General features: G+C 41.7%; 1 protein-coding gene across 2 annotated transcripts; it reads right to left on the minus strand.

The window, feature by feature from the left end:
• Positions 1-466: 466 nt before the first annotated feature.
• Positions 467-23764, minus strand: zcchc2 (zinc finger, CCHC domain containing 2). 2 transcript variants are annotated; one of them, XM_010894083.3, is made up of 13 exons: positions 22800-23764; positions 21400-21508; positions 21196-21266; positions 8712-8783; positions 7747-7847; positions 6955-7070; positions 6043-6129; positions 5831-5885; positions 5634-5757; positions 5378-5477; positions 5108-5230; positions 3693-4895; positions 467-3395 (listed from the first exon to the last, which is right to left on the minus strand). In XM_010894083.3, the coding sequence occupies exons 1-13, from the start codon at positions 23580-23582 to the stop codon at positions 3334-3336; spliced, it is 3006 nt and encodes a 1001-aa protein (XP_010892385.2). In that variant the 5' UTR covers positions 23583-23764; the 3' UTR covers positions 467-3333. The 2 variants fall into 2 exon arrangements, with proteins under 2 accessions (XP_010892385.2, XP_010892384.2); XM_010894082.3 differs by having other exon boundaries at positions 5330-5477.
• Between the last annotated feature and the right edge of the window lie 1095 nt (positions 23765-24859).

Raw genomic sequence — 24859 nt, forward strand, 5'->3', positions numbered from 1 at the left:
GTTCAAATAATTTCAGATTTTACTGTAAGTACAAATAACACCTGAGAAGACATTAAAGATTTGAGTTTTAGAATGAATTTGGCATACTGATGTAGCTGGAGTGTCTCATATGTGTGAAGAACTATAGATATATAAGGTTTGTTTTTTCTCCATTGATTTCTACCAACGTACCGTTTAGAGCATTCAACCAGTCATGGGAAGATTGTTTGATCAAATCCTAAAAGAAATCCTAAAAAATGTGGTTCTGTCCTCGGGCAAGACACTAATTGCCTCTAAGTTGCTTTGGATAAGAGTATCTGCTAAATGACGAAACGAAACTTCACTGTTAAATGGTTTGTGCTTGATTTAGCACAGTAAGGAAGTACAGTAAAACAAACCTTTTTAGTAGCTAGCATTTAGATAAAGAACACTGTAGTGATCAGACCCAGCCTCAATCTAAAGCATACAAAAGACAGGCTTGGTAGCATAGGGTTCCCTTTAAACTTTAATTTAAAACCTTATCAAAATAAAGATATACAAAATAAACTCAACCGGGGCTCCTAAACCCAATACAAAATGTTTAAAACGTTAAGGTAAAAAACAGGATTCCCAAAAGACGCTTACACAAAAACAGTGGATACGAGACACTTTATAAAACAGACATTTTACCTGCACGTCAATTTCAGATAGCTTGTGCATTTTTCTGCCGTGTGTTGGAAAACAACCCACCTTAACAACCCCACCTTAACTTGAAGTTAACTTTCAGTCCCACAGACAACTGACTACAACACAGATGTTTTCACCCGTAAACTAGACTGATACAGTAAGTGTTCATGTAGCCCCGTACACAAAACAGACGACACTTACATGCATATTACAATCTACCTGCTGCATGACAAGGATAGGGCACACAGGTCCTGGCAACAAGCCTGACAAGTCCATAAAACCAGGCAGGAGCCTCACATTCATCTTCAATAGGTACAGTACACATACATTGTGACAGGAGAAGGGACCCAATCAACCCCTAGGCCCAGGGCCGGCTCTAGCCTTTTGAGGGCCCTAAGAAATTGGATCCCCTAGCGGTACCGACTGCTTATGTCTAGAACCAGCCCTGCCTAGGCCCTAAAATGTATGAACTAGCCCAAAAGGTTAAGTCGTGAAAGCAAAATGCCCAGAATTCAACCAAGCGTATCCAAAGGCATGCTCGGGTGAAGGTTTTAATATCGGTTACACCCATCTAATGCGTTCAGATTTAACAGAATACTCAGTGGTTGATTGTGGAAGGACCCAAGTGACTATGGGTTAGGGGCTCACGGGTTGATTTTGAGCTCCAGGAAATCACATCCTGAAGAAGACAAGCTCAGGGGATACTTAAAGCACTAGTCCTCTAATGCCCTGAGAGCACTGGGGACAGCAAACACACACACACACACTTGTATTTTGTTCATTTTTGACCCCAGTAAACAGTACAAGACAACAGCAGCATTCACTTCATTATAAAGTGGCAAAAAATTGTAATAAAACAATTACTTCTTTACTTCAATAACTTCCTCAAATGGAATATTGTTAGCTTGTACAACAAATAGTCTTATTCATGGTACATTCTGCATATTCTGTCAAAAACAATTCAAAACACATATCAACATACCCCAACCATTTTTTTCTGCTTAATGACAATCCCAAAAATAAAGTGTGACGTTTTTGGATTCTTTAGCCAAAAACAAATTAGTAACATTTAATATTTACATAATTTGTTCTGAAATAAATAAAATAAAAATCAGCTGGAAGGCTTACTAGCTGATTACAAACCTATTATATAAACTTATTTTCCCTACAGAACACCTATTAGAAAAAACAGAACTCTAACTTCTCTATGGGAAGCATAGGGGTCTTTTTACAATATATTTCCTGACGTGTATCAAAGAATACTCGAAGACAAAATATTATTTTGTAGGATAGGCTTAACTTGCAAACATCTAACTCTCGTGCCACATCTTTCCGAGGTAGTGAACAATACTTTACTGAGGGGCTTCCTTCCAAGTATTGCAGTGTGAAGAGATATATATATATATAAAATAATAGCAACACGATTTCTGAAGTGGAAACTGAAGGAAACATCTAGTCTAGTCATTTTGGGGTCCATTGTTAATGTGACGGCAATGTTAGGCAATACAACCATTTCTGCCTATTGGTGTAGTTGTTTATGCAGTGGTTATGATTCATCAGTAGCCATCATTGATCAAAGTTGATCATAAAAAGTTTGCAGAAGCAGGCGAGTCCTGTATGAGAGATGTAGACTCTTTTTACAAGCATTTTATTACACTAATTATTCAAATATTTGCTGCGATGTACCTAAAGGTAAAAAAAAATGTCTGAGGGCTTACCAGGGACCGGCCACCAAAAACTGGGAATGTGGTTGGAGAAAGGGTAAATTTGTCCAGACATATCAAACATAGAACATGTTTCAAGTGGAAAATTCCTGTGGTTTGTCAACAAAAAAAAGATACAAAAATGTATAACGATATGAAGTATGCTTATTGTGACAAGACAGGACTGAGTGCTTTCGCCAGAGAGACCTGCTGATTCATCCCGGCACATGACCCAGGGTGACCGAGGTGGAAGTAGTAAATGACGGAACCTACATTTATTATTTGGCTTTGTGTAGCTAAATATATTTTACATTGGCTAACTTAAGTAGCCTATTAAAAGACGTCCGGACACTGAAAAGGAGCTTGTAGAGTTGCTGCATGCGCATACTCCACGTTTCCAGACCACAACCTCTCTCGGTTTATCTGTCGGTACATGTCAATGTAAACTGAAATGTTCTGAAAATGATGATGTAAAATAAGGCACTTTCTCACTTATTTACCATACAACCAACCTTACCTTCCCTCTCATTGTAAGTGCCAGTCCATGCATCTCATGGGGAAAACAAGCGAGTTCAAGACATTAAATGCTTTAGCTGGTATTAGGCTACTTAGCCTAAAGTAATTACGAACCAAAGGTAGATTCAGAACAAAATTAAAATGTAGAAAAAGAACAAAGATTAAAACAACCTTCCCCACCAAATCTGCACCGTTTAAATACATGGTTTTCTTTCTTTAAAGTAGTTAACATGAGTCACCGTCGTGGCGTTCTCCAGTGCAAAAAAACAGCGTCCTCTGAAAATACTTCAAATAATACAGGATTCCATTCTTTGCTGAAAAACTGCTCAGTATATTTGCACAGGTTCTCAAATTCAGGGGCAGATTGAAGGAAATACAGATGATTAAAACTGTACTCTTCAAATCAATGGCTTTTTGGAATCTTTACTGTAGTGAGATAAACAAAGCTTTGCCATGGTCCTCTTTCAAGTCACTCAGATTTGTCAAGACCTTCAGAGGAGTGGGGGGCTGTGTACTTCAGCTGAAAGCCACCTGAAACACACACACACATACAGGAGTGCGTCAGTGTTGCGTGCTTAACCAGTTAACAAGTAACCCTAAAGGGTGTTATGTCCACAGTCTATGCTCAACTATCAGATTCAGAGTTCAATCAAAGGCTGCTTCATCACTTGGTTTGGATGTTTTTTCAGCTCGTTCAAACGATCTAGAACATGCTACGGTCAGCTTCTGTAGAAAAAAAAAAAAAAGGACTCATCTGAAACTAAAAGAGCAATTCCTTCCCTCAGAGGCTTCACCTCCTCTCTCTGCCACTTGTCTGACCAGTGTTACCTTGATGCCCAGCTTCCACGGAGGGCTGTTTGCAGTCCAGGGCGTAGTGCCCGCCGAGCCCACAGTTATAGCAGGAGACGTTGGCACTGCTCTTCTTCACGCCCGCGCCCAGTCCCACTCCCATCGACGTGTACACGGGTGCGTAGAAGCGGTTGAAGGGTGCCATCTGCGGCAGGTTGTACCCCGCCTGGGAGACCAGCACGCGGTCCGGGTGGGCGGCGCGGAGCAGAGGCCCGCTGACATACTGCAGCGGCGTGGCCGAGGCCGTGCGGGGGGGGTAGAAGGGCAGCTGGCCGGCGCCGTTGCCCTGGTGCTGAACACGTCCGGGGTATCCGGCGCCGCTCATGGAGGGCACGTGGAAGAGCGGGAGGTGGGCGTTGCTGAACACCTGGTGCCCCACCTGGGGAGGGAAGTAGAAGCCGGGGGAGGCGGAGTGGCTACCGCCACAGCCGTCACGGCAGCCACAGGTGTCGCAGCCCATCTGCTGCTGAGGGTGGGACGGCGGCTTCGGCTGAGGACGCGCCTGTCCCACCTCTGCCCCGGGGGCGTCTCCCTGGACCGTGCTGTGGGGGAACGTCTGGGCCGGGCCGGCGACTGGGCTGTCGGCAGGTGCGGTGACAGCGGCCGCTGAAGATGGCGTCGCGGAGGCGGGGAGGCTGGCCAGGGTGGGGGGCCTTGGGCCAGGGTCGGGGGTATAGGCCGACAGGGGCAGGGTGGCGGAGGCTGGGTCAGGGCCGGTGCGTGCTGGCTGCAGGGGAGGCATGTGGGAGGTGGAGGGGATGACGGTGATTGCGCCCATGGGGTGCTGGGGGTTAGAGCTCCTACTCTCCAGGCTAGTCGGGGTCCTGAAGCGCTGTGGTACGAGGTGACCGCTGGAGCCCGGGTCGGTCGGAGGGGACACACGCCTCTCTCCCACGGGGTCGCCCAGGGACGTCTGACTTGGGATGGACTCCCGAGGAACCATGCGGGCAGTCCCGGTCAGAACCCGGTCTGCTAATGAAGCGTCCGCTGGCTGTAGGCGGTCCGGGACCAGGCCGTTCTGGACCACGGAGGCTAGATGTTGGGGACCAGGCCAAGTGGAGGAGGACTCTTCCTGGTACACTACAGGCACCATTGGATGGACCGTAGCCACAGCCTTGACCCTTCTGTGACCCCTTGGTCTCTTCCCGTGGATAGACTGGCCTGTGAAACTCCCATTGGTGTCTGGATGAGAGAAAACATCCAAAATAAATACATCTTGAGATTCGACAGAACCATTACACACCACGGATATGGTCTGGGATATAGACTAGTCCTGGACTAAATAGTCTCCACTGACAGGGCTCTTTAATCTAGTCTAGGTTTAATCTGGCTCTGGGGGGGGAATGTCACCACAGGAGACAGAGGGGAATGAGGGCTGTTACAGGGCCTCTCACCTCTCTCTTCCTCCAGGTCTTCAAGGTCCTCCCCGTCCAGTCTCTCCCTGGGCTCGTGCTGTGGGCTGGAGCGAGTCCTGGAGGCCTCAGACCAAGTGTCTCCAGATCTGTCCTGGACTGACTCTACGGGGGTAGAGGAACACACTTAGACATCCACATACAGAAGTGAACTGGCAGGTCCAAACCCAGGCGAGGTTATTGGCCAACCCACTGGTGACCTACTCTGACTGCCACCCTGTCTGATGTGTGTGGACTGTGGTCTGACGATACCGTTCGGTATGTAAACTTTGGCCCCTTCACTTCTCCACCTCTCATCAGGTCTTCTCCGACTCTTCTGCTCTGGAGCGAAAGCCCTTTTCTCCTCTTCGTTCTGAAGAAGAAGAAAAAAAGACGAGAAAAACGATATGACAAATTCCAGTCAGCCGCAGTCAGCCACTCGACAGTACTGCTGTTTCAACCAGCATCTGGAGTGTCTGGGCCGGGGAAGAGGAGAAGCCAGCCAAGAGGAGAGGCCAGAAGGACTGACCTGATGTCGGCCTGGCCTACAGGACACGGTGCCCACTTTGTTCCTCCTCTCCTTAACGCCATTGTGCTCTGGGGTAACAGCAGGTCTCTGGATGTCCCTCTGGCTGCTCTTTGGAATCAGTGTCCTGGAAAGAAAATCTTCCTCTTACTACAACCCCATCAGTCACAAGGCCACCGCTAAACAGACAGGGATATTACCTCTGGCCCTGGCTGCTGCTGCTCGTCTGATGCCCTGGGAACTGACCCGCTAAGTCTGGGAGAGTCACGAAAAAGAGTCAATCAAATGAGACCGGACAAAACTCACTGGCTAAAAACAAATTGGTATGAAATTGATATGATAATGATCCCGCGAACAACGAGACAGGAAGAGTTTACATAAGACAGATACAACAGCGACAATACCAGCTCACCTTCCTCCTGACTGGATGGCTCTGTGCAGTCGTCTTTAAAGTGCTCCATCGTTGCCCTGCGGGTCTTCGCTGAAGGTACTGGGTTGTCTGGGGAGGAAAGACCAGATTGGCGAGATGCTAGAGAATGGGCAAAAACAGACCTGCATCCTGATTAAAAGCTTAAAGCTTCCCCACCGCATCCAAAGCTGCAGTGTTAACAGTGAAGCTTTATGTAGCCTACACAGAAAAAATAAATGCCTTGTTTATGGACGGCCCTGGTCAATTTGATGCAGCGGTGTGAAAGCAACCAGCATTGGATTCAACTGAATGATCAGAGATGCAAGGAAACCATCCCCTAATAATAATTTTGTTTAGTCAATTGATAATCATCAACTGGGGTTTAATGTGGTAAAACAGCCACCTGGGACAGCTGCTATTCCTTTCAGGGTCAGTGAGGGTTTTGTGTTACTTCTGGAGGAATTGCAGATCATCTGGGAGCACTACGGTTCCAGAAACTGGCCTCAGGGTAAAACTTTCAAAGGCCATGAAAGATGTGGAGTTAGAATGACTGAATGGGCAAAGTCTACCACAGAGTTAATTAACAAAGGTGCTGGAGGCAAAGGGCATTTTGAAGAAAACTGGTCACTCCAAGTCAGATTTATTTAAACGTTGCTTTTTGTCAGTTGGCCTTCAAATCATCGATCAATCATCATCAACTGCTATGTTTGCATCTAACTGGACGTATGCATTGACTCCTTTCCCATTCTCTGAATTCAGATGACTAACATTTCTTCTGTATTGGTACATCAAACCATATGTACAATTTACTAGGTGAGAGAGGGGTTACTGTGCTCTAGGTTTCAAGTTATCCCAAACCAATGTGGTTGATGGTTTGTGTGTTCCAGTAGAGATAGGTAGAGAATGTTATCCTACCTCCCTGGAGGCTTAGTCCTGGGCACAAACCCTTACAGACACCGCAGTCGGGAAGGAGAAACCTGCAGACTTCTCCTCTCTGCCTGAAGGCTTCCGGAGCTGACAGCAGCCTCTCCCTGTAACAGGAGTTCAAAACAACAATTACACAGAGATAAAAACAGAGACATTGTAATGTGGATGTAGGTGCTGTAGCACATCTAAAATCAGCGGCGTTACAAAACACTCATTTGGGTGGGACAACAAAGGGTTAAGCATCGCTTCATTCGGTCGTCACCAGTGACCAATCAATTAAAAACAGAAAAATTACTCATTAAAAAAGGTGACAGCCTCAACGGCTGCTAATCTTCCCAATGACACCAAATCAAGCCAGACGCAGAGATGCAATGTCCATCCAAGTCTACTGTACATTTGTCCATATCGGTAAGGGTCATTTACCAGCCCCACCCCCCACTGTGATGTCAGCACAGTTGACCTAGATATATGTGACAGGTGAAGCCTGAGAGACCACACTGGAGTTGATGTAGTGACAATAACAAGAAGCTGGTCAACACGCTCCATAACACAGTACACTGTGGTTAAACACATTCACAGTAATACAAACAACAAAACTGTGACAGGAAAGAGCTCAAGATAAAAAAAAAAAAATTAAGTATCAGTTTTATACATAAAAATATCAGTATGAATCGAAATAGTACATTTTTTTAATAAAATGTAAAATGTTTAAAGATTTTCCTGCATGCGTTGTGTTGCCCTGGTCTGGATGATCAAATGAAGAGTAAAAGAGGAACTCACTGTAATGCCCTCTCGAGTTCCCTGGGCTCGTACTGGGCTCCCTGGGCCAGCAACTTCAGCAGCCCCCTCTCAAAGGGATCAGAGGACCTCTTACACAGAAGCTGTATGGGATTCAGTGTTAGCAATAGACAACTAGAGGCCCTCTTTTGTCAGCCTCCAAATAAATATTGTTTTGGGGTAGGAGGGGTTTAAGTTGGCCTTTATTTAATTTAGAGTTAGACCAGTAGAATACCGTTCTAAAACGCAATTAAATAATGTGGTTTTTCATCACTAGTTTATTGGCAGTCCTATTAGCCCATGACAACTACATAATAATTAAATATTTAAACATTTAGTAATCATACTTCTACACCACTGAGTAATAGTTACACAGACATCCTGTTATTTCTTTCATTTCTTTCCACTATATAGCAAAATAAGTGGAATTGAATGATTCTCTTTTTTTTTTTTACTTTTCTGTGTCCCACTACAAAATGTGTTGAAAGTGCAGCAAAGTTGTAAATATTCTCTGTATCCCATGACAAAATATGTAGATAATAAATGTGGGTATGCAGATCTGCCACTGCAACCCCCCCATGATGAAATAATATTGTGGCCCTCATACTGTTCAAAAAAGTACAGTACCTATGTACAATATATTCATAAACAATCATTAATTATGCTTATACACACAAATTGGGGATGTACATACAGTAGTAGAAGCAAAAGGAATATACCATACAGTATTATATTAGTAAAATAAACACAACAGCTGCTTTGCCAGATGGCCGTAGAGCTAGCTAATTAAACTAATATTCCCCAAAATAGAAGCACTGATATCAATGTTATGATGACATACGACAAGAGACCTTTATCCGATCGAGAAACCACTTTGCACAGATGGCGGTTAGTGGGACTTTCACCACAAAATAAATCCAATATCTTGTAAGCCTATAATCCATGGGCATGTGCGTTTTCTCTCGTACCTTGGACAGGAAGTCATCCAGCTCGTGGTGAGTCTTTGTCACTGTGCTCCAAGTTGAGTCAGACCACTGGACCTGGAGGGGAATAAGACATCACACATCAGAACGCTTAACCTGACACACATCAGACACACTGCATTCAACAGCATTATGTCATATTCAGGTGAAACAAAGTGCAAGGCATTTTAATGGTATTTTCCCTCAAAACAGCCCACAAACTGTCACTTTTTATTAGATATCCGGGGCTGTCAAACGTTTAGCACATTCCAATGGGTGAGGTAGTTAAGAGCGTAGATCTTCCGTGTCCTCATCAGCCTGTATTAATAACACAAGGAGAAGGTGATGTCAGCTGGGCTCTTAACGCTAGCTCAGAATGATTCAACTGGTTGATTTTAGGGCCAAACTGGATCATTACATCATTTCTCTGATGCTTGTGATTACCGTAGAAAAAGCTAGGTTGGAATTTTTTCTTACATGTTTAGAACACATCGTCATTAGTCTCTCTTTCTCTCAAGCAAGACGGTTTGCTCCGGCAATCATCAAATATTAAAGTATAATAAGAACATCTGACCACAGATGGACAGGGAGTCCCACTGGATGTATAAATCTGAAGCATCAGGTCGTCATTTCCATCCCCAAAGGGAGAGGAAGCCCAGTGGCCAGACAGTGGAAGCCTATGGAGGGAATGGAACTGGGCCCACATTCTGCAGATTATCTCATTGATGAAACATCTGATCCCAATAGAGTTCTCAGTCCCCAAAAGTGTAAATATGTTACGGAAAGCATGAAGCACAAATGTAAGACCTTTACGCTGTGGTTTGGAGTGCAGGGTGAATTACAGGCACTTCACAGAGTAGTAACATGCTAGAACTTGCCGGTAATTACATACAGGACCTCCCTGGCTTGTGCTTGTATCTGCCCACCTTCACTCCTAGGTTCTGCTTACTGGACATCACAAGCCTCCCATTGAAAATGACAGTTGTGAGCCATATTGGTTTAATCGACCACCACGCAAGACTAGTCTCAGCTGCCCACCTCCCTCGGAGTAAACGGAAGCTCATGTGCGTTCTGAGGCCAAGACAACAGTAACGCTAGTTAGGCCACCAGCCTCTTTCTCCAGTTTCTTATAGACTTATAGGTGTATGCCGTCTGACATTTCAAAAGCAACTGTTTTTACTATAGTGTTTAAACACACTGAAAAGCCGGTAGAATATGTGATGCTATCCGTGCTTTATATAGTGCAGAACACACTATAATCTACTCTAAAGCCATTACCTAATTTTCTGGAATTTTCCAAAGCTGTTTAATGGCACAGTTAACTTAGTGTGTATGTAAACTTCTGACCCACTGTAATTGTGAATTAGTAAATTATAAGAGATAAAATCTGGCGATAAAGAATTGTTGGAAAAATGACTTGTGTCATACACAAAGTAGATATCCTAACAAACTATAGTTTGTTAACATGAAATGGTTCAAAATTGGTTTTAATGACTAAGTGTATGTTCCCTCAAATTTTTGGAGCAGTGTATATTCACATAGGTGACATTCCATTATTGCTGGGCCCAATCATCTTTTCTGGGAAGGGATCTGAATTAGTGTTGTCAAATGATTAAAATAATTCATCATGATCAATCGCATAAACATCTGTAGTTAATAGCAATTAATCACAAATTTAGAATGTGTTAATTTGGTCCTAAATAAAATAAATCTGTTTTATGTTAAAATGTTGTTTTATTTTAAACTATGTACATTGCTTGATTTTAAATGAAGTAAGTGCCAGAGCAGTCTGTTTCCAAGGTCCATTAGAACAGGGGGTGTCATGGCCATAAAATGTCTCCCTTCATATTATCACAATGACTGGCAGAATCCATAGATTTACATGGTATCCCATGTAAATCTAAATAGAAAGTTGCTGGTCTATATGGGAGAGAAAATTGTGGGAGAGAAAATTTTGCCTTTAATTGACCTTTGTTTATTTGTTTATGTCTCACATCTGTAAAAGTCACTAGCAGATCATGGGGCTCTCTATTAATCTGTGAACGAGATCTTGGTTGTATCTGTCTTTTTGTTCTGTAAGTACATAGCACATCATCATTCAACAGTGTGCTGGATTGAGACAAACCACTGTTTCCTACAATTGCTCTATTAATAAAGGTTACATTTGAGTATTCAGACTAACTCAATCAAAAGTGGTAATTTCCGTGACAGATACAACAGTTCTCCCATCTTCTAACACTGTGGTTTGATGCTAACTGCATTTCGTTGTACTGTACTGAACTTGTACAATGACAATAAAGTTGAATCTTTGAGCTCTTGATCAAAGCACCAGGTACAATAACAATTATGTTAGTATTCTGTTTAAAACACCCATCTGCCCCTCTATCTGGAAAGCTGCAGGCATGTTATCCAACACTGAATCACATCATTGTTTTTGGAGATATTGTACTTTGATTATTAGGCTAAAATGTGGTTAGAATGGGGTTCAGGTTAGGGCCAGCAAACAAGTAGCTTTTTTGATAAATACGTGTCTTTTCATAAATTTTTTTCCAAATGCCTTAAGTTAGACTATTTAAAAAGTCAAGGTAGCCAGAGATGGCAATGTAGCCGAGGTTACACCCTGTTCACACATATATGGCATGCTGTCGTTGAAAGCGGATGCGCTCCATTTAACAAGTGGAGAGTAAACACGATTCACAACATGAATGCGTAGGCTACTCTACATTGTTATATTGAAAAAGGCTCAGTTTAAAAATCATACAATGTGAATTTCTGGATTTTTGTTTTAGATTCCGTCTCTCACAGTTAGAAGTGTACCTATGATAAAAGTTACAAACCTCTACATGCTTTGTAAGTAGGAAAACCTGCAAAATCGGCAGTGTATCAAATACTTGTTCTCTCCACTGTAATCAATCATTCCACTCCAATACACACTGAGCCATCATCTTTGGACCTCAGTAGCTGTGGGTAACAGTCTGTCAGTAGACTGTACCTCATCCTTTGGACATTTGTGTGCATTTGTGTTCTCCCCACTGTAAGTTACCAGGTAAACAACATAGTCTGTGGGTTTATATATGCCTTCTTAGCCAAAGAAATGCCAGCAGATGTGTTGAGCCTTATCTCATACCTCTGGACTGGCGAGTGTTTACTGTTATATAGAGTGAACAGAAAATACTATTTACATATTATGTAAATGTAATTTAAATGAAGCAACGTTGATGTAGACTAAACACACTCAAAGATTAATGCAAAGGCAGGAAATGGCACAAATATGTTGGTTGTCATCAAGTTGAAATGGCAGCCTAACAAGCCAGAACAGAGCTTGTCGTGGAGTAATTTACTTCTTAATAGAGTAGGCCTAGAGGCAGTATGGGGAATTGAGGAATGCTTTCACAAACATCCACAAATCAGACCGGAGTAGGCCAAAGTTCTAAAAAAAATCTAATTTGTTTTACGCAGGGTGTAGAGGTGATTGCCTACAACTTAAGGATTATTTTGTAAATAAGGGTTTTAATTGAAAGAAATGTGCTCTCCTGTGGGAATACATTTTCATAGTGCAAAAAAAACAAAACAAGTACACCCTAGCTTCCAAATCTGGTGTTGCCCTGTGTTAAATAACTTCTTGAAATTGTTTCTTAAACTGACTGTCTTACATCAAGTGGATGGAATTTTTGCTCACTGTTCTTTACAGTTATTCAACTGTGTCATGTTCTCTGACTTTCTTGCTAGCAGAGCCTGCTTCCTCTATAGTATTTTGTAAGATGAGATCTGAGCTTTGACTTGGCCATTCCATAACCATCCATTTCTTCTTTCTGAACCATTCAGTTGAAGGTTTACTTGTGTATTTAGGATCATTTTGGACACACATTTTTCATAAGAAATGAAGCCAAACAACTCCACCTTTGAATCATTTGTCCAGAGCAAATTGTTCCTGCAGTTTGGTGTACGGAGGTGTTGTCTGGCAAACTTCAGCTGAGTTTTGATATTCTTTATTTAGAGCAGAGGCTTCCTTCCTGACCTCCCAAGTAGGCCAAGTTTGTGCAGTCTCTTCCTAACAGTTGAGTCATTTTACTTGGACACTGATTGTGGCAAGAGAGGCCCATAGATCCCTTGTTATTACCCTGGGGTTCTGAGAGACTTCTATGAGCACCTTTCAACACTTGGGACGAACCTACATAGATTGCCAGTGGACTGGACTTTACTCCACATAGCCTGATGGACAGTGGAATGATGTACTTCGAATTGCTTGTAATCCCTCTCAGACCCATTGGCATCAATAACCTTCCTTCTGAGTGCCTCGGATAGGTCTTTCGATAGAAGTGTTAATACACACCTATAATGGTTAAGACCAAACCAGATCAAGTTTCTCATTTTTATAGCTGGACCGTCCCAATTTACTTTGTAATGATTTTCTAACCATTTGTGTCTGTTTTGGGAAACCTGATTCTAATTTTAATTATGTGATGGTAAAGGTATGGGTGTACTAACTTCTTCCACATGTTTATTAGATTGGAACTACTGCTCAAAATATAGTTTTTGGGTCACCAGCCACTGTGGCAGGTAAATAAAACCTCTAGCAGCCACATTATATTTTAAAAAGAATACTGTGTAGAGCTTTGCGTAACCACTGGCCAATGTGACTGATGAAATAAACATTCCACCTGCCAGTGCCAAAATCTACCTGCATTTGGCAGATGGGGGTATTCATTTTAGCCCCTAGATCAGAACAATAGTGGCTGTCTAGGATGTAATTAACAAGGTAAACAAAATTAATGTGCAACTTTTCAGCAATAGTTAGGCCAAGGCCTCTCACAACATTTTTTTTAGACTGAACTTTGCCAAACCCCTGACCTGAGTTGTACAGTCTACTCAGGTTGTGATGTGTATAACCTAGAGCAGACACAGTGAGTTGCCGACTGTGCTAAAGATGATGGATGCTCTCCTCTCACTAACAGACTAATACCCCCTCTCATATACCATGGACAGTGAAGCAGATGACAATGCCCAGCAAGCCCCCCCTCTCTCGTGTGTGTGTTTGTTTCATTTGTCAGCACTGGCTGGCAGCAAGATTTTCTCCCCGTCTTCTTCCACATTTCAGCCAAGTGGGTTCCAATTGTTGATTACAGCGGTTCTCATGTTAGGCTATTTCTGTAATAAAAAAATGAGGCTACAAAAAGTCAGGTTCAATAACATACAGTGCCATTGAAAAGTATTTGCTTTCTTGGTGATTTCCTCAAATTCTGCTTTTTAGAAAATGTCTTCACCCAAAATGTAATACTACATAAAGGTAATGCAAAACAGGAACAACATTTGTAGCAGTTAGTTATTTTAATAACGTTATGCAACACCCAAAACCCAGCCTGTGGAAAAGTCATTGCCCCTTTACACACGCTGGCTAAACATATGACTAAATGACTGCAACCAAACGCTTCTTTTAGTTGATGGTCAGTCTTTCACGTCGCTGTGGAGGAATGTTGGCTCACTGCTCCATGCAGGGCTGCCTTACCTCTGACATTTGTGGGTTATTGAGCATGAACGGCTCTTAACCGTCCTACCACAACATTTCAATGGGGTCTAGGTCTGAACCTTAGCTAAGCCATTCCAAAAATGTGATTTTTTTTTCATTGACTTTCTTGTGTATTTTGGATGGCTGTCTCGTTGCGTGACCTTGGTGCACGTTGACCTGACGTTGGCTTTTAGAATGATGTGATACAAAGCAGAATGTATGGTTCCTTCAATAATAGCAAGTCTTCCATGTACTGAAAAAGAAATAACATGCTATGACCATAATGCTGACCATTGACATGGGGTCAGTAATTTGGAACACAGTGTTTGGGTTGCACCAGACCTACTAGGACCAATTTATTTAAAGCTCAACTTTACAAATTTCTACATAGAATAATGTTCCAGGAGTCTTGACAAGTGTTCCCAGTGGTGTTTTGGCCAACTTCACCTATGTTTTTTAATAGCATATTGGAATTTTCTGACCTAAACCCAATTAAATTGAGACAGAACATAAAAGCTGTTCATGCACAACAACCCACAAATGACTGAGAGAATGCAGCTCTACATGGGCGTGCAAGTTAAAATTCCTCCATAGCAATGTGAGAGACTGACCAACCAGTGAAACTACAGGGCAATCCCTTTTCACACAAAGGCATTGGGTGACATTACTTTGTTCATTAAATAAAAGAAAAATGTTTTTGTTTGCACAGGGGTAATGGGAGAAAAACCTTTCCACATCACTTTGTATTCGGACCACTGACAAATTCACAAATGTGACTTAATTACAAAGTTTACATTGAAATTTTGTTCTGTTTGATTTAACACCGACACTCAAAATCAATTATTGTTTGGTTGCATTGGCTTTGTGTTGGAAAAAAATCGAAGAAAAATATAAGTTACTTGCATAAGTATTTAACCCTCATCCTGTGGAACGCCTCCCGTTCACACAAATTAAAAACACTGTCCTAACAAGGACGAAGTCACCTTAATGTATCATTGACCTCCAAATCTGAACCATCAAAGTTGCCATCACATTTTCTGGATAAAAATCTGACTTTTGAAAGATCATTGATCAGGCTGTCAATCTGAATTCTGCAGAAGTTAACGATAAAGTAACAGAAATGCAAAGATTAGGAAAAGGCTCCAAGTGTAGGATTTCCGGGTGCGGGTGGATCAATAAATTGAAATAAGGTGAAATCAGCAACATACCACCCATAGCCAAACCTGTATGGTACACAAATAATACTTTCCAAACGTCAAAACACACACCATCAATACAGTAAATTATGGTTGTGGCAACTTCATGCTATAGGGATGCTTCTCACTGGCAGGGTCCGGGCATGTTACAATTGAACAAAGGATTGAGCAAAATACAGAAATGCTGCAAGAGAACCTGCTTCAGTTTGCTAAAAAAACTCAAGCTCAAATGTAGGCTACCTTTCAGCAAAACAAGACAAAAGCAACATTGTAGTGGCTCAAGAACAGAAAAGGTGAATGTCCTTCAATGGCCAAGTCAAAGACCTTATTCTCAATCCCACTGAGAATATATGGCACCATTTCAAAATTGCAGTCCACAAGCATCATCCAACAATACTGAGCAACCTGGAGCAAATCAACAAAGAATGGGTCAAAATCGCTGACACAGTGCCAAGCTGGTGCATACTTACCCAGACTTAAAAAAGCTGTTTTTGCAGTGAAAGGTGTCTCTACAAAACATTCATGTGTAGGTTTTAATGCAATAGTTACGCAAGCAACATATATTAATGTTCTTATTATTAATATTAAAACCAATGTCACATTATAATAACCGGTTGTCAAGTGTTTCTAAATAAAATATCCGACAGAACAAAATTTCAATGTGACATTTGTGACTCAGTAAAATTACAAATTGTGTATAGTAGATCCCTGAACACTTGTGCAAGGCACTTGTAACTGGGCCACAGCCCTTCCTTCCATACCTGTGTCACACCCACTAACCACACTATTACTGCAGATGTGCATATTATCAGTACCTTGGTGAAGAGCAGACTAAACAGAAAATGGTGGTATTCCGAAGCCTCCGTCGACATAGCCCATCCTGCTAGCCACACAATGCAGATCGGATTTTAACCCTTCACTAACACTTAATATCTTAACAGTGACTAACTCAACAAGCTTTGGCCAGTTTTTAATCAGACCACAGAAATGGACAACAATGTTGTCGTGAAATGACCACTGTTTTCACAACTCAGTGTTGTGAAATGTTGGAGTTTACCTCAAGTACTTCAACCCACTAGATTAAAAAAAACACACAAAAAAAAAGTTTTTACAGGCTGATATGATACCGCTGCAGGCTTCTAAACACTGCCACGGCAGATGTTTTGGGGTCGAGAAAGCCGAAAACATATTTCCACCATATTGTGTTCTCATGCAAAGGAGGACAGCATATGAATAGGAGGGAGAAATCCTTCCTGCTGTCCCGTTTAGCCTGGCTTTCACTGCCTGGCTTTTCTCCTCCCCCTCACTGACTCCTCAGAATGGGGCAGCATGTCACAAAGAGGCCTGGCCATACAATCCTGACTGGGGATTCAGGGCCAGGCAATGTCTTAGATCTCTGCCTGTCCAGATGTTCAATGATTAAAAGAGAAAAATACATAATATTGCATGAACAATCTGAAGCTCAGGACAAATGTTTTGTTAGTGCCATCATTTGAGTTAAGAAGCACAAACAATTTGTCTATGAACACGAGGCGCAAACGTGTCCCTGGAAGTCAAACAAGCCATTAGGATGCGTAGAGAATTTTTTTATGAAGAGCTGAATCATGTAAAATCTTAAGCTTACCAAAAACAACAGTTTGGAACATCATCCAAAAGAAGGAAAGCACCGGTGAGCTCAAGTAAATGGAAGACCTCTACAATAAATGACCAACAAATACTAACTACAATAAAAACAAGTCTGATCAGGACCTCTCTAGGAAGTAGACGCGGGCGTGTCGGCCACTACCAACCACAGAAGACTTCACCAGCAGACCTTGACAGGCTACACTGCTGGCACAAACCACTAGTAAACCTCAGCCAGAGAAAAGCCAGGTCACGGACGCCTACACCTCATCCGTTAAAAGGGGAGGCGGGGGGGGGGGTTATTGCTTGGGCATATATGACTGCCACTGGTTCATTTGTCTTCATTAATCAAGAACTGCTGAAAGCAGCAGCATAATGAATTCTGAAGGGTACATAAAAGTACAAGCAACTGTCTCTAAAATTATTGGACAGTGCTTCATCACACAGCAAGAAAATGACCTCAAACATATGGCAATAGCCACTAGGGAGTTTCAGTCCTAAAATAAACTTCCAGCTTCAACTGCCAAGTCAATGCACAAATTCTAATCCTATTTAACATGGCTTTTATTTGCTGAAGATGAGGCCTACATTAAGGCAAAAATACCTCAAAATAAACAACAGCTGAAGATGGCTGTAGTACATGGCTGTCATCAAAGAAGATTTAATTTGAGGGTGTTTACATCCTTATACTGTGAGTCACATACAGTAGGAAAAGCCTATTTCATACATACTGCCCGCATTTCAGTGGACCAAAGGTATTTAGATAATTGGAACGAATTTGCATTGCCAGTTCATGTTCAAGCGAACAACCAAAAGGTCTAGAGGTGATTCTTAGGTGTGTCATTTGCTTTTGGGGTCTGTTTCTGTTGTATATCCATTTAGGGAGCAAGCATTGTCAATTCCGGTAAAGCAGGCCATCACGAGGCTGACAAATCTGCATTTCCAACCAAATAGTAAATATGATGACTTCATTTTAGACTATGTTAATTTGATCAATTACATTTGGTCCCCTAAAATTGAGGAAATATGTATAAAAAAGGGCTGTAATTACTACATAGGTCATGTTTTATGAATGTAATATGCTCAAATTAAAGCTGACAGTCTGCACTTTAATGGTCATCATTTCATTTCAAATCAAATTGGCTGGGGTACAGAGCCAAAACAACAAAACTTGTGTCACTATCCAAATACTAATGGACTGGATAAGTAATTTCCTAATTTGGACATTATAATACTTTTGGGACAGAAATGCACAGAAACATGCACACAAATTCCCACAGATAAAAGTTGAGAATCTATACTCTAACCTCATAGTAATGGTTTGATTTGAAATCCAATCTTTTAGGGTATAGAAGAAATGTTAAGGCCCACTGTTCTGAGAATTACAGAGAGCACTGCATGGCATCATTTAAGATACCTTTAACTATGCAATCCTGGGGACTATGCCTTCTGGAGACCTTTTAAAAGCCTTCCAAACCACAGCAAATGTGTTATGATTAGGAATGTCAAAGATAATGTTAACATCACATTAACACATGACGTGTTTATCTCCGTAAATGTTATTTCCTTTTCTTTACCGGCAAAACCTTAGAAGTGCACCTGTTTCTGCACGGACCCTTTAAAGCTTGAACAGAACAGAAAACGGACTTGAAAACCATGCTACTAGCCAATATAAATCAAAACCATGCTACTAGCCAATATAAATCAAAACCATGCTACTAGCCAATATAAATCAAAGGTTCTGCTAAATACTAACGGAGGCATTAATGTGGATTTGTGTCCATTATACAGCGTTGCATCTAAAACATATGCTTGTCAAACCGAAACAGAGGCAGGGAGAAAGTTGGTATTGTTTCAACTGTTGATTGGCCCTTTAAATTAACCATATATACATATACATATATTTTTCCCCCCCGCTTGATAACAAACGGCAATCCATAGCTAAGGTTAATCTTGCTAGCTAAGCTGATTAATACTGGATAGGCTTGTACATACAGGGACATAATAGCACACTGCTTTTGAAAAGGAAACCTCTTTCTTTACACGTACATTTCAGGAAAGTCTGAATTTCATATAATTAATTATGATGGTGTACAACATTTTTACAACCCTAGTTATGAAACATTGGATCAAGAAGCGCAATATTTTCATGTTTATTTCATAACTTGTACATTCATAACAGCAGGTGTCGCATTTGGCATTCAAGACAAAAAATGTTGGTGCCTTGGCAGGTAGTCCCATCTCTGCAAATAAACTTTGAAGACCTTTTAGAGTGGCTATTGGGTTCTTGGTCACCTCCCTGACCAAGGCCCTTCTTGCCTGGTTACTTAGTTTGGCTGGACTGCCAGCTCTAGGAAGAGTCTTGGTTTTTCCAAACTTCTTCCATTTCACAATGATGGAACCCACTTTGCTTCAGGGAACTTTCAATGTTTTACCAATTTTTGTATAACATTCCCAAGATCTACCCCTTGACAATTTTGTCTGATGTCTACAGAGAGTCCCTCAGACTTTATGGCTTGGTTTTTGCTCTGACATGAACTGCAAATTGTGGGACCCTCTACAGACAGGTGTGTACCTTTCTAAATGTCCAATCCAATTCTAGAGACGATTAAAAAATAGGATGCACCTGAGCTCAGTTTGGATCGTCATGTCAAAGGGTCTGAATGCTTGTGTACATGAGATTCTTCACTAAATCTGTCCAAATTTCAAAAAACTTGTTTTTGGTTTGTCATTGCGGGGTATTGTGTTTAGATTAACGGCAAATATACTATTTGTCAATATAAAATGTGGAGAAAGTGAAGGGGCCGAAATTCTTTCCAAAGTAACTGTTTATACACTCACCTAAAGGATTATTAGGAACACCATACTTATACTGTGTTTGACCCCTTTTCGCCTTCAGAACTGCCTTAATTCTACATGGCATTGATTCAACAAGGTGCTGAAAGCATTCTTTAGAAATGTTGGCCCAAATTGATAGGATAGCATCTTGCAGTTGATGGAGATTTGTGGGATGCACATCCAGGGCACGAAGCTCCCGTTCCACCACATCCCAAAGATGCTCTATTGGGTTGAGATCTGGTGACTGTGGGGGCCATTTCAGTACAGTGAACTCATTGTCATGTTCAAGAAACCAATTTGAAATTATTCGAGCTTTGTGACATGGTGCATTATCCTGCTGGAAGTAGCCATCAGAGGATGGGTACATAGTGGTCATAAAGGGATGGACATGGTCAGAAACAATGCTCAGGTAGGCCGTGGCATTTAAACGATGCCCAATTGGTACTAAGGGGCCTAAAGTGTGCCAAGAAAACATCCCCCACACCATTACACCACCACCACCTGCCTGTACAGTGGTAACAAGGCATGATGGATCCATGTTCTCATTCTGTTTACGCCAAATTCTGACTCTACCATCTGAATGTCTCAACAGAAATCGAGACTCATCAGACAAAGCAACATTCTTCCAGTCTTCAACTGTCCAATTTTGGTGAGCTTGTGCAAATTGTAGCCTCTTTTTCCTATTTGTAGTGGAGATGAGTGGTACCCGGTGGGGTCTTCTGCTGTTGTAGCCCATCCGCCTCAAGGTTGTGCGTGTTGTGGCTTCACAAATGCTTTGCTGCATACCTCGGTTGTAACGAGTGGTTATTTCAGTCAAAGTTGCTCTTCTATCAGCTTGAATCAGTCGGCCCATTCTCCTCTGACCTCTAGCATCAACAAGGCATTTTCGCCCACAGGACTGCTGCATACTGGATGTTTTTCCCTTTTCACACCATTCTTTGTAAACCCTAGAAATGGTTGTGCGTGAAAATCCCAGTAACTGAGCAGATTGTGAAATACTCAGACCGGCCCGTCTGGCACCAACAACCATGCCACGCTCAAAATTGCTTAAATCACCTTTCTGTCCCATTCTGACATTCAGTTTGGAGTTCAGGAGATTTTCTTGACCAGGACCACACCCCTAAATGCATTGAACCAACTGCCATGTGATTGGTTGATTAGATAATTGCATTAATGAGAAATTGAACAGGTGTTCCTAATAATTCTTTAGGTGAGTGTAAGTCATAATGTTGAAATCACCCATAAGGCCCATTCAAATATTATCCAACAGCTGTACTCTTTAAAAACGTAAGTAAGTACGCAGGAATAGTAAAATGAAATAACATACCTCAATACAATATTCCCTGTTTCCCTGGTTCCAAGATATCCTCTTTAGTACAATCTTGTCAATATGAAATGCTGCAGGAAAAAAGACCAGGATTATACTTTTAAGCAATGACTGTCAACTCACCTAAATGTAACTGTGGTTAACACTGAACATTCCGCTGAACGTATGAGACCTCGGAGAACACAATGTCTAAAGGAACACAACCTTCTCTCTGGAATGATGTCCGGTTGGGAAGGTGATTGGAAACGCAGTGGGCCGACGCACCCAGGTCAGTTTTGTTGGGACTGGGCTCCTCCCTCCACAGGCCGTAATGCTGAAGAGTACAGATTGATGGTTTAGTACAAAACTATGCTTCCTAACCACATGCCCTTTTACAACATTCAAAAACTGATACTTCCATCGATAGTTTCCTCTTCCGCATGTTTCAAGAAACACCTCGTACATGGCACTTGTATTTCAATTAAAAGGCCAGCTCTGCTATGAGTGGAAATAATGCCAATCTTCCAACAAAGTGTCAGCTAACTGTCTGAATGAGACATTATAATTATACTGAGAGTGAGCCAATACAGCATGACAGAAGGCCCCTTCTAGAGAGCTGTCAGATGAGAGAGAGACAGACAGAAAGGATGACAGAATAAGAGTGAAAAAGAAAGTGTAACAGAAAGAAACAGTCAGACAGTTTACAATCCCTGGCTTTCTTTTACTGAATAACAGAGGATAGGAAAGAGAGGGGGGGACAGTAATGCAGTAAATGAAAGATGTTTCTCCAACACAATGCAAAGCAAGATCACAATGCTACCATTCACAAGAATGCTGGGTGTTCCCAGTAATATAGGCAGGCTAGCCACTGTAGGGAAGGTGACAAAAGACAGAGTAGCTGTTGCCAACATGTCTGCTGAAGCCAGATATGCTCTCTCCCTCTCAATTCTCGAACAATGCAAATTGAGAAAGTGATCTTAATTCAAAGTCTACTGCGTCAGTCATTTTGTGACAATATCAAGCACTCTAGACTGTTCTTGGAAATGAAACCGTTGAAAATGAAACCGTTGAAAACGAAACCTTTGGAAATTAAAACTGATTGCTTGGAGCAACAAAGGGATTGAACGGCTATACTAACCTCTCACTTTTTAGCCCAACCACACAAAGTACTTACATCAGTACATTATTTTACAGTTTTAAACCTACTGTCCAAAAATATAGGGTTTAGCCTTGACATAGCTAAAACATGAGAAAGTAAGTCTCATGATACGTGTTGCGGGGACCTCCAAGGTGTATCTCAATAGTGAACAGTAGCTTTCACTTGAGGCTTCTCTTCACCACCACTGAAATAATAACACAGCATAGTAAAATGTGGCAGAAGCTTATGAGAAGATTGAGATGCTTTCACCTGCTCAATTCAATTAGCCGGATTGAAAGGAGCAGGTGGTCAGTCAAAAAAGGAATGTCCTAAGGAGGTGATCTAAGGAGGAGGCAAAGAGATAAGGATATCCCTTAACTCAATCGGGGGAATCCTCCTGGCTATCAACTCAAAGACAGATAGCTACTGCTGTATCGAAATACTACACGTTTGTTTACAATCCCGTGAACTGTCCAGTGGCATTTACCTGGACGCTAGTGCGGTTGTGGCAATGCATTTTCCCCTCTATGGCCCGTTCCACATTGTCCAAATGATGTCTGACAGTACTCCTCTGGTGAAATGAGAACGCCGGGTGTAACGATGCCATGGTCAAAAGCAGTGCCAAGTGCTCCAGGGAACCCGACTCCAGCTCCAGTGTAGACCCGCTGGGATGCCCGAATCTCTGAGCCTCAACTCCCCACTCAGGAGTGGAATTTTGATCTGGTACATTTTGTGTGGTCCCACGTGGAGATAAAGGAACATCATAACAACTGTTCAAGTATAGAGTGGGGTCCATATGGCTCAAGGCACGGTATAGTGTTCCCGCACATTCTCTGTTTTCAGATCCCAAAAGTGACAGGCAGACAAGTAGTTTGGAACGCACGACAGGGTCGGCAACATCCATAAGGAGGCCCAAGTCGCTTTGACTGTTAGCCCTTATCTCAGAGTCCAAGACGTGGACATCTTTCCGTGCAAGGTCCTCAAGACAGGATCCCAGAAAGCGAAGCTCAAGTGGGTGACACATATGAAGTAGTCCGTACATGAACTCTATTCGCTTTGAAGGACTAAGGTGCCTGCCAAACCATTCAAACACCACCTCCTTTCCAATTTGAGACAGGTTACACGACTCCGATGTCGAATACTTAAACCGATGGTTCACACCAGAGTAGGGAACCGAAGTATGACCGCTGGAATCGGTATTTTCCTGCGTGTCTTCGACCGTGTGGACTCCTTCCTCCGCGGTTTGCATGGGCAGCTTCATTTTCAACATGATAAACTCTCCGGCAGGACCTGTTAGCTATGAATAATTCATTAATATGTATCGGAACTTTACATATTCGCTCCGTTACACTGCACCTGAGTTATATTTCAGTGATATTAGATTAACATCACCGAGCTAGCTGGTGAGATTATATTTATATCCGTCTCAGTAACTCATTTTCAACCACTGACTACTCGAAATAATAGCTGACTCCTCCCATTTTTCATTACTGCTGCTGGGTCCTAACTTCGTCCAAGCGGTCACCGGGGTGGGTCGTGACCAGGTCGTGACAGTTTATTTTATGCCTGCTATGTGTACATTTTGACAACGGTGTATTAACAACAGAGTCCTTCGGCAACCGTTATTTTCTTATGAATGTAACACTGTATTTTTTTAAACTATATTTGGCAGTACCGTCACAATTCATTGTTATTGTATATAATTCTATTTGATTACATAATAACAAATTATACTCCATGATGTAATACACCTGTATAATAGCCTGAAACTATACAATTTACTGAAATATATTCAAATAATATTTCACACAATAGTTGTTACTGGATATAATGTAAATAAATTGGAGAGCACTGATTTTCATTAGTTTTCCAATTTCTGTCAGCAGATGGCAGTATTTTTTTACAATACATTGGGGATCTAAACTCTGAAACTAGATAGTGGGACAATCAGTACGTTATACATGGCCAACATTTTTTCTTCAGGTGACAGTCAGGAAGTTGGTGAAGCACAAACTGAAATAGTTCACCAAAACATGATTATTTGATATTTTGCGTGTATAGGATAACATCTTAATTATTAATGGGAATACTTTGGAACAGATGTCCAAAATTAGAATCATTGATTTTTTTCCTTCTCTTTTAGTATTTTTTGTTGTTGCAGAAACAACTTTGGAAGGGGCATAGATTATTCAAAAGGAACCCTGAGAAAATGCCTTCACTATCAAACACAATACTTTTCTCTGATTTTTTTTTTATGTATGTAGCAATTGGTGTAGGTGGAGAGAATAGATTCTTGAACTAAGACATAAGTCCTTGACATATGGTGTTATGATGTCCCTATTAAAGGATTTCACTTTTACATACCATAATGTAATAGGGTTCCTTGCCCTGAAAATAGCATGTAGTATAGAGAAACAATAATCTATGTAAACAGTTTCCTTTAAACAGCCATGATCGCCAACATCTGTACATTTTCATCCCCAGCTAATTGAAAATGAATGGAAGCCATAGTGCATATGATCATGTTTAAAACTCACCCAAACTCCT

The sequence above is a fragment of the Esox lucius genome, chromosome 3, assembly GCF_011004845.1.
Source record: "Esox lucius isolate fEsoLuc1 chromosome 3, fEsoLuc1.pri, whole genome shotgun sequence".
NCBI classification, from domain to species: Eukaryota; Metazoa; Chordata; class Actinopteri; order Esociformes; family Esocidae; genus Esox; species Esox lucius.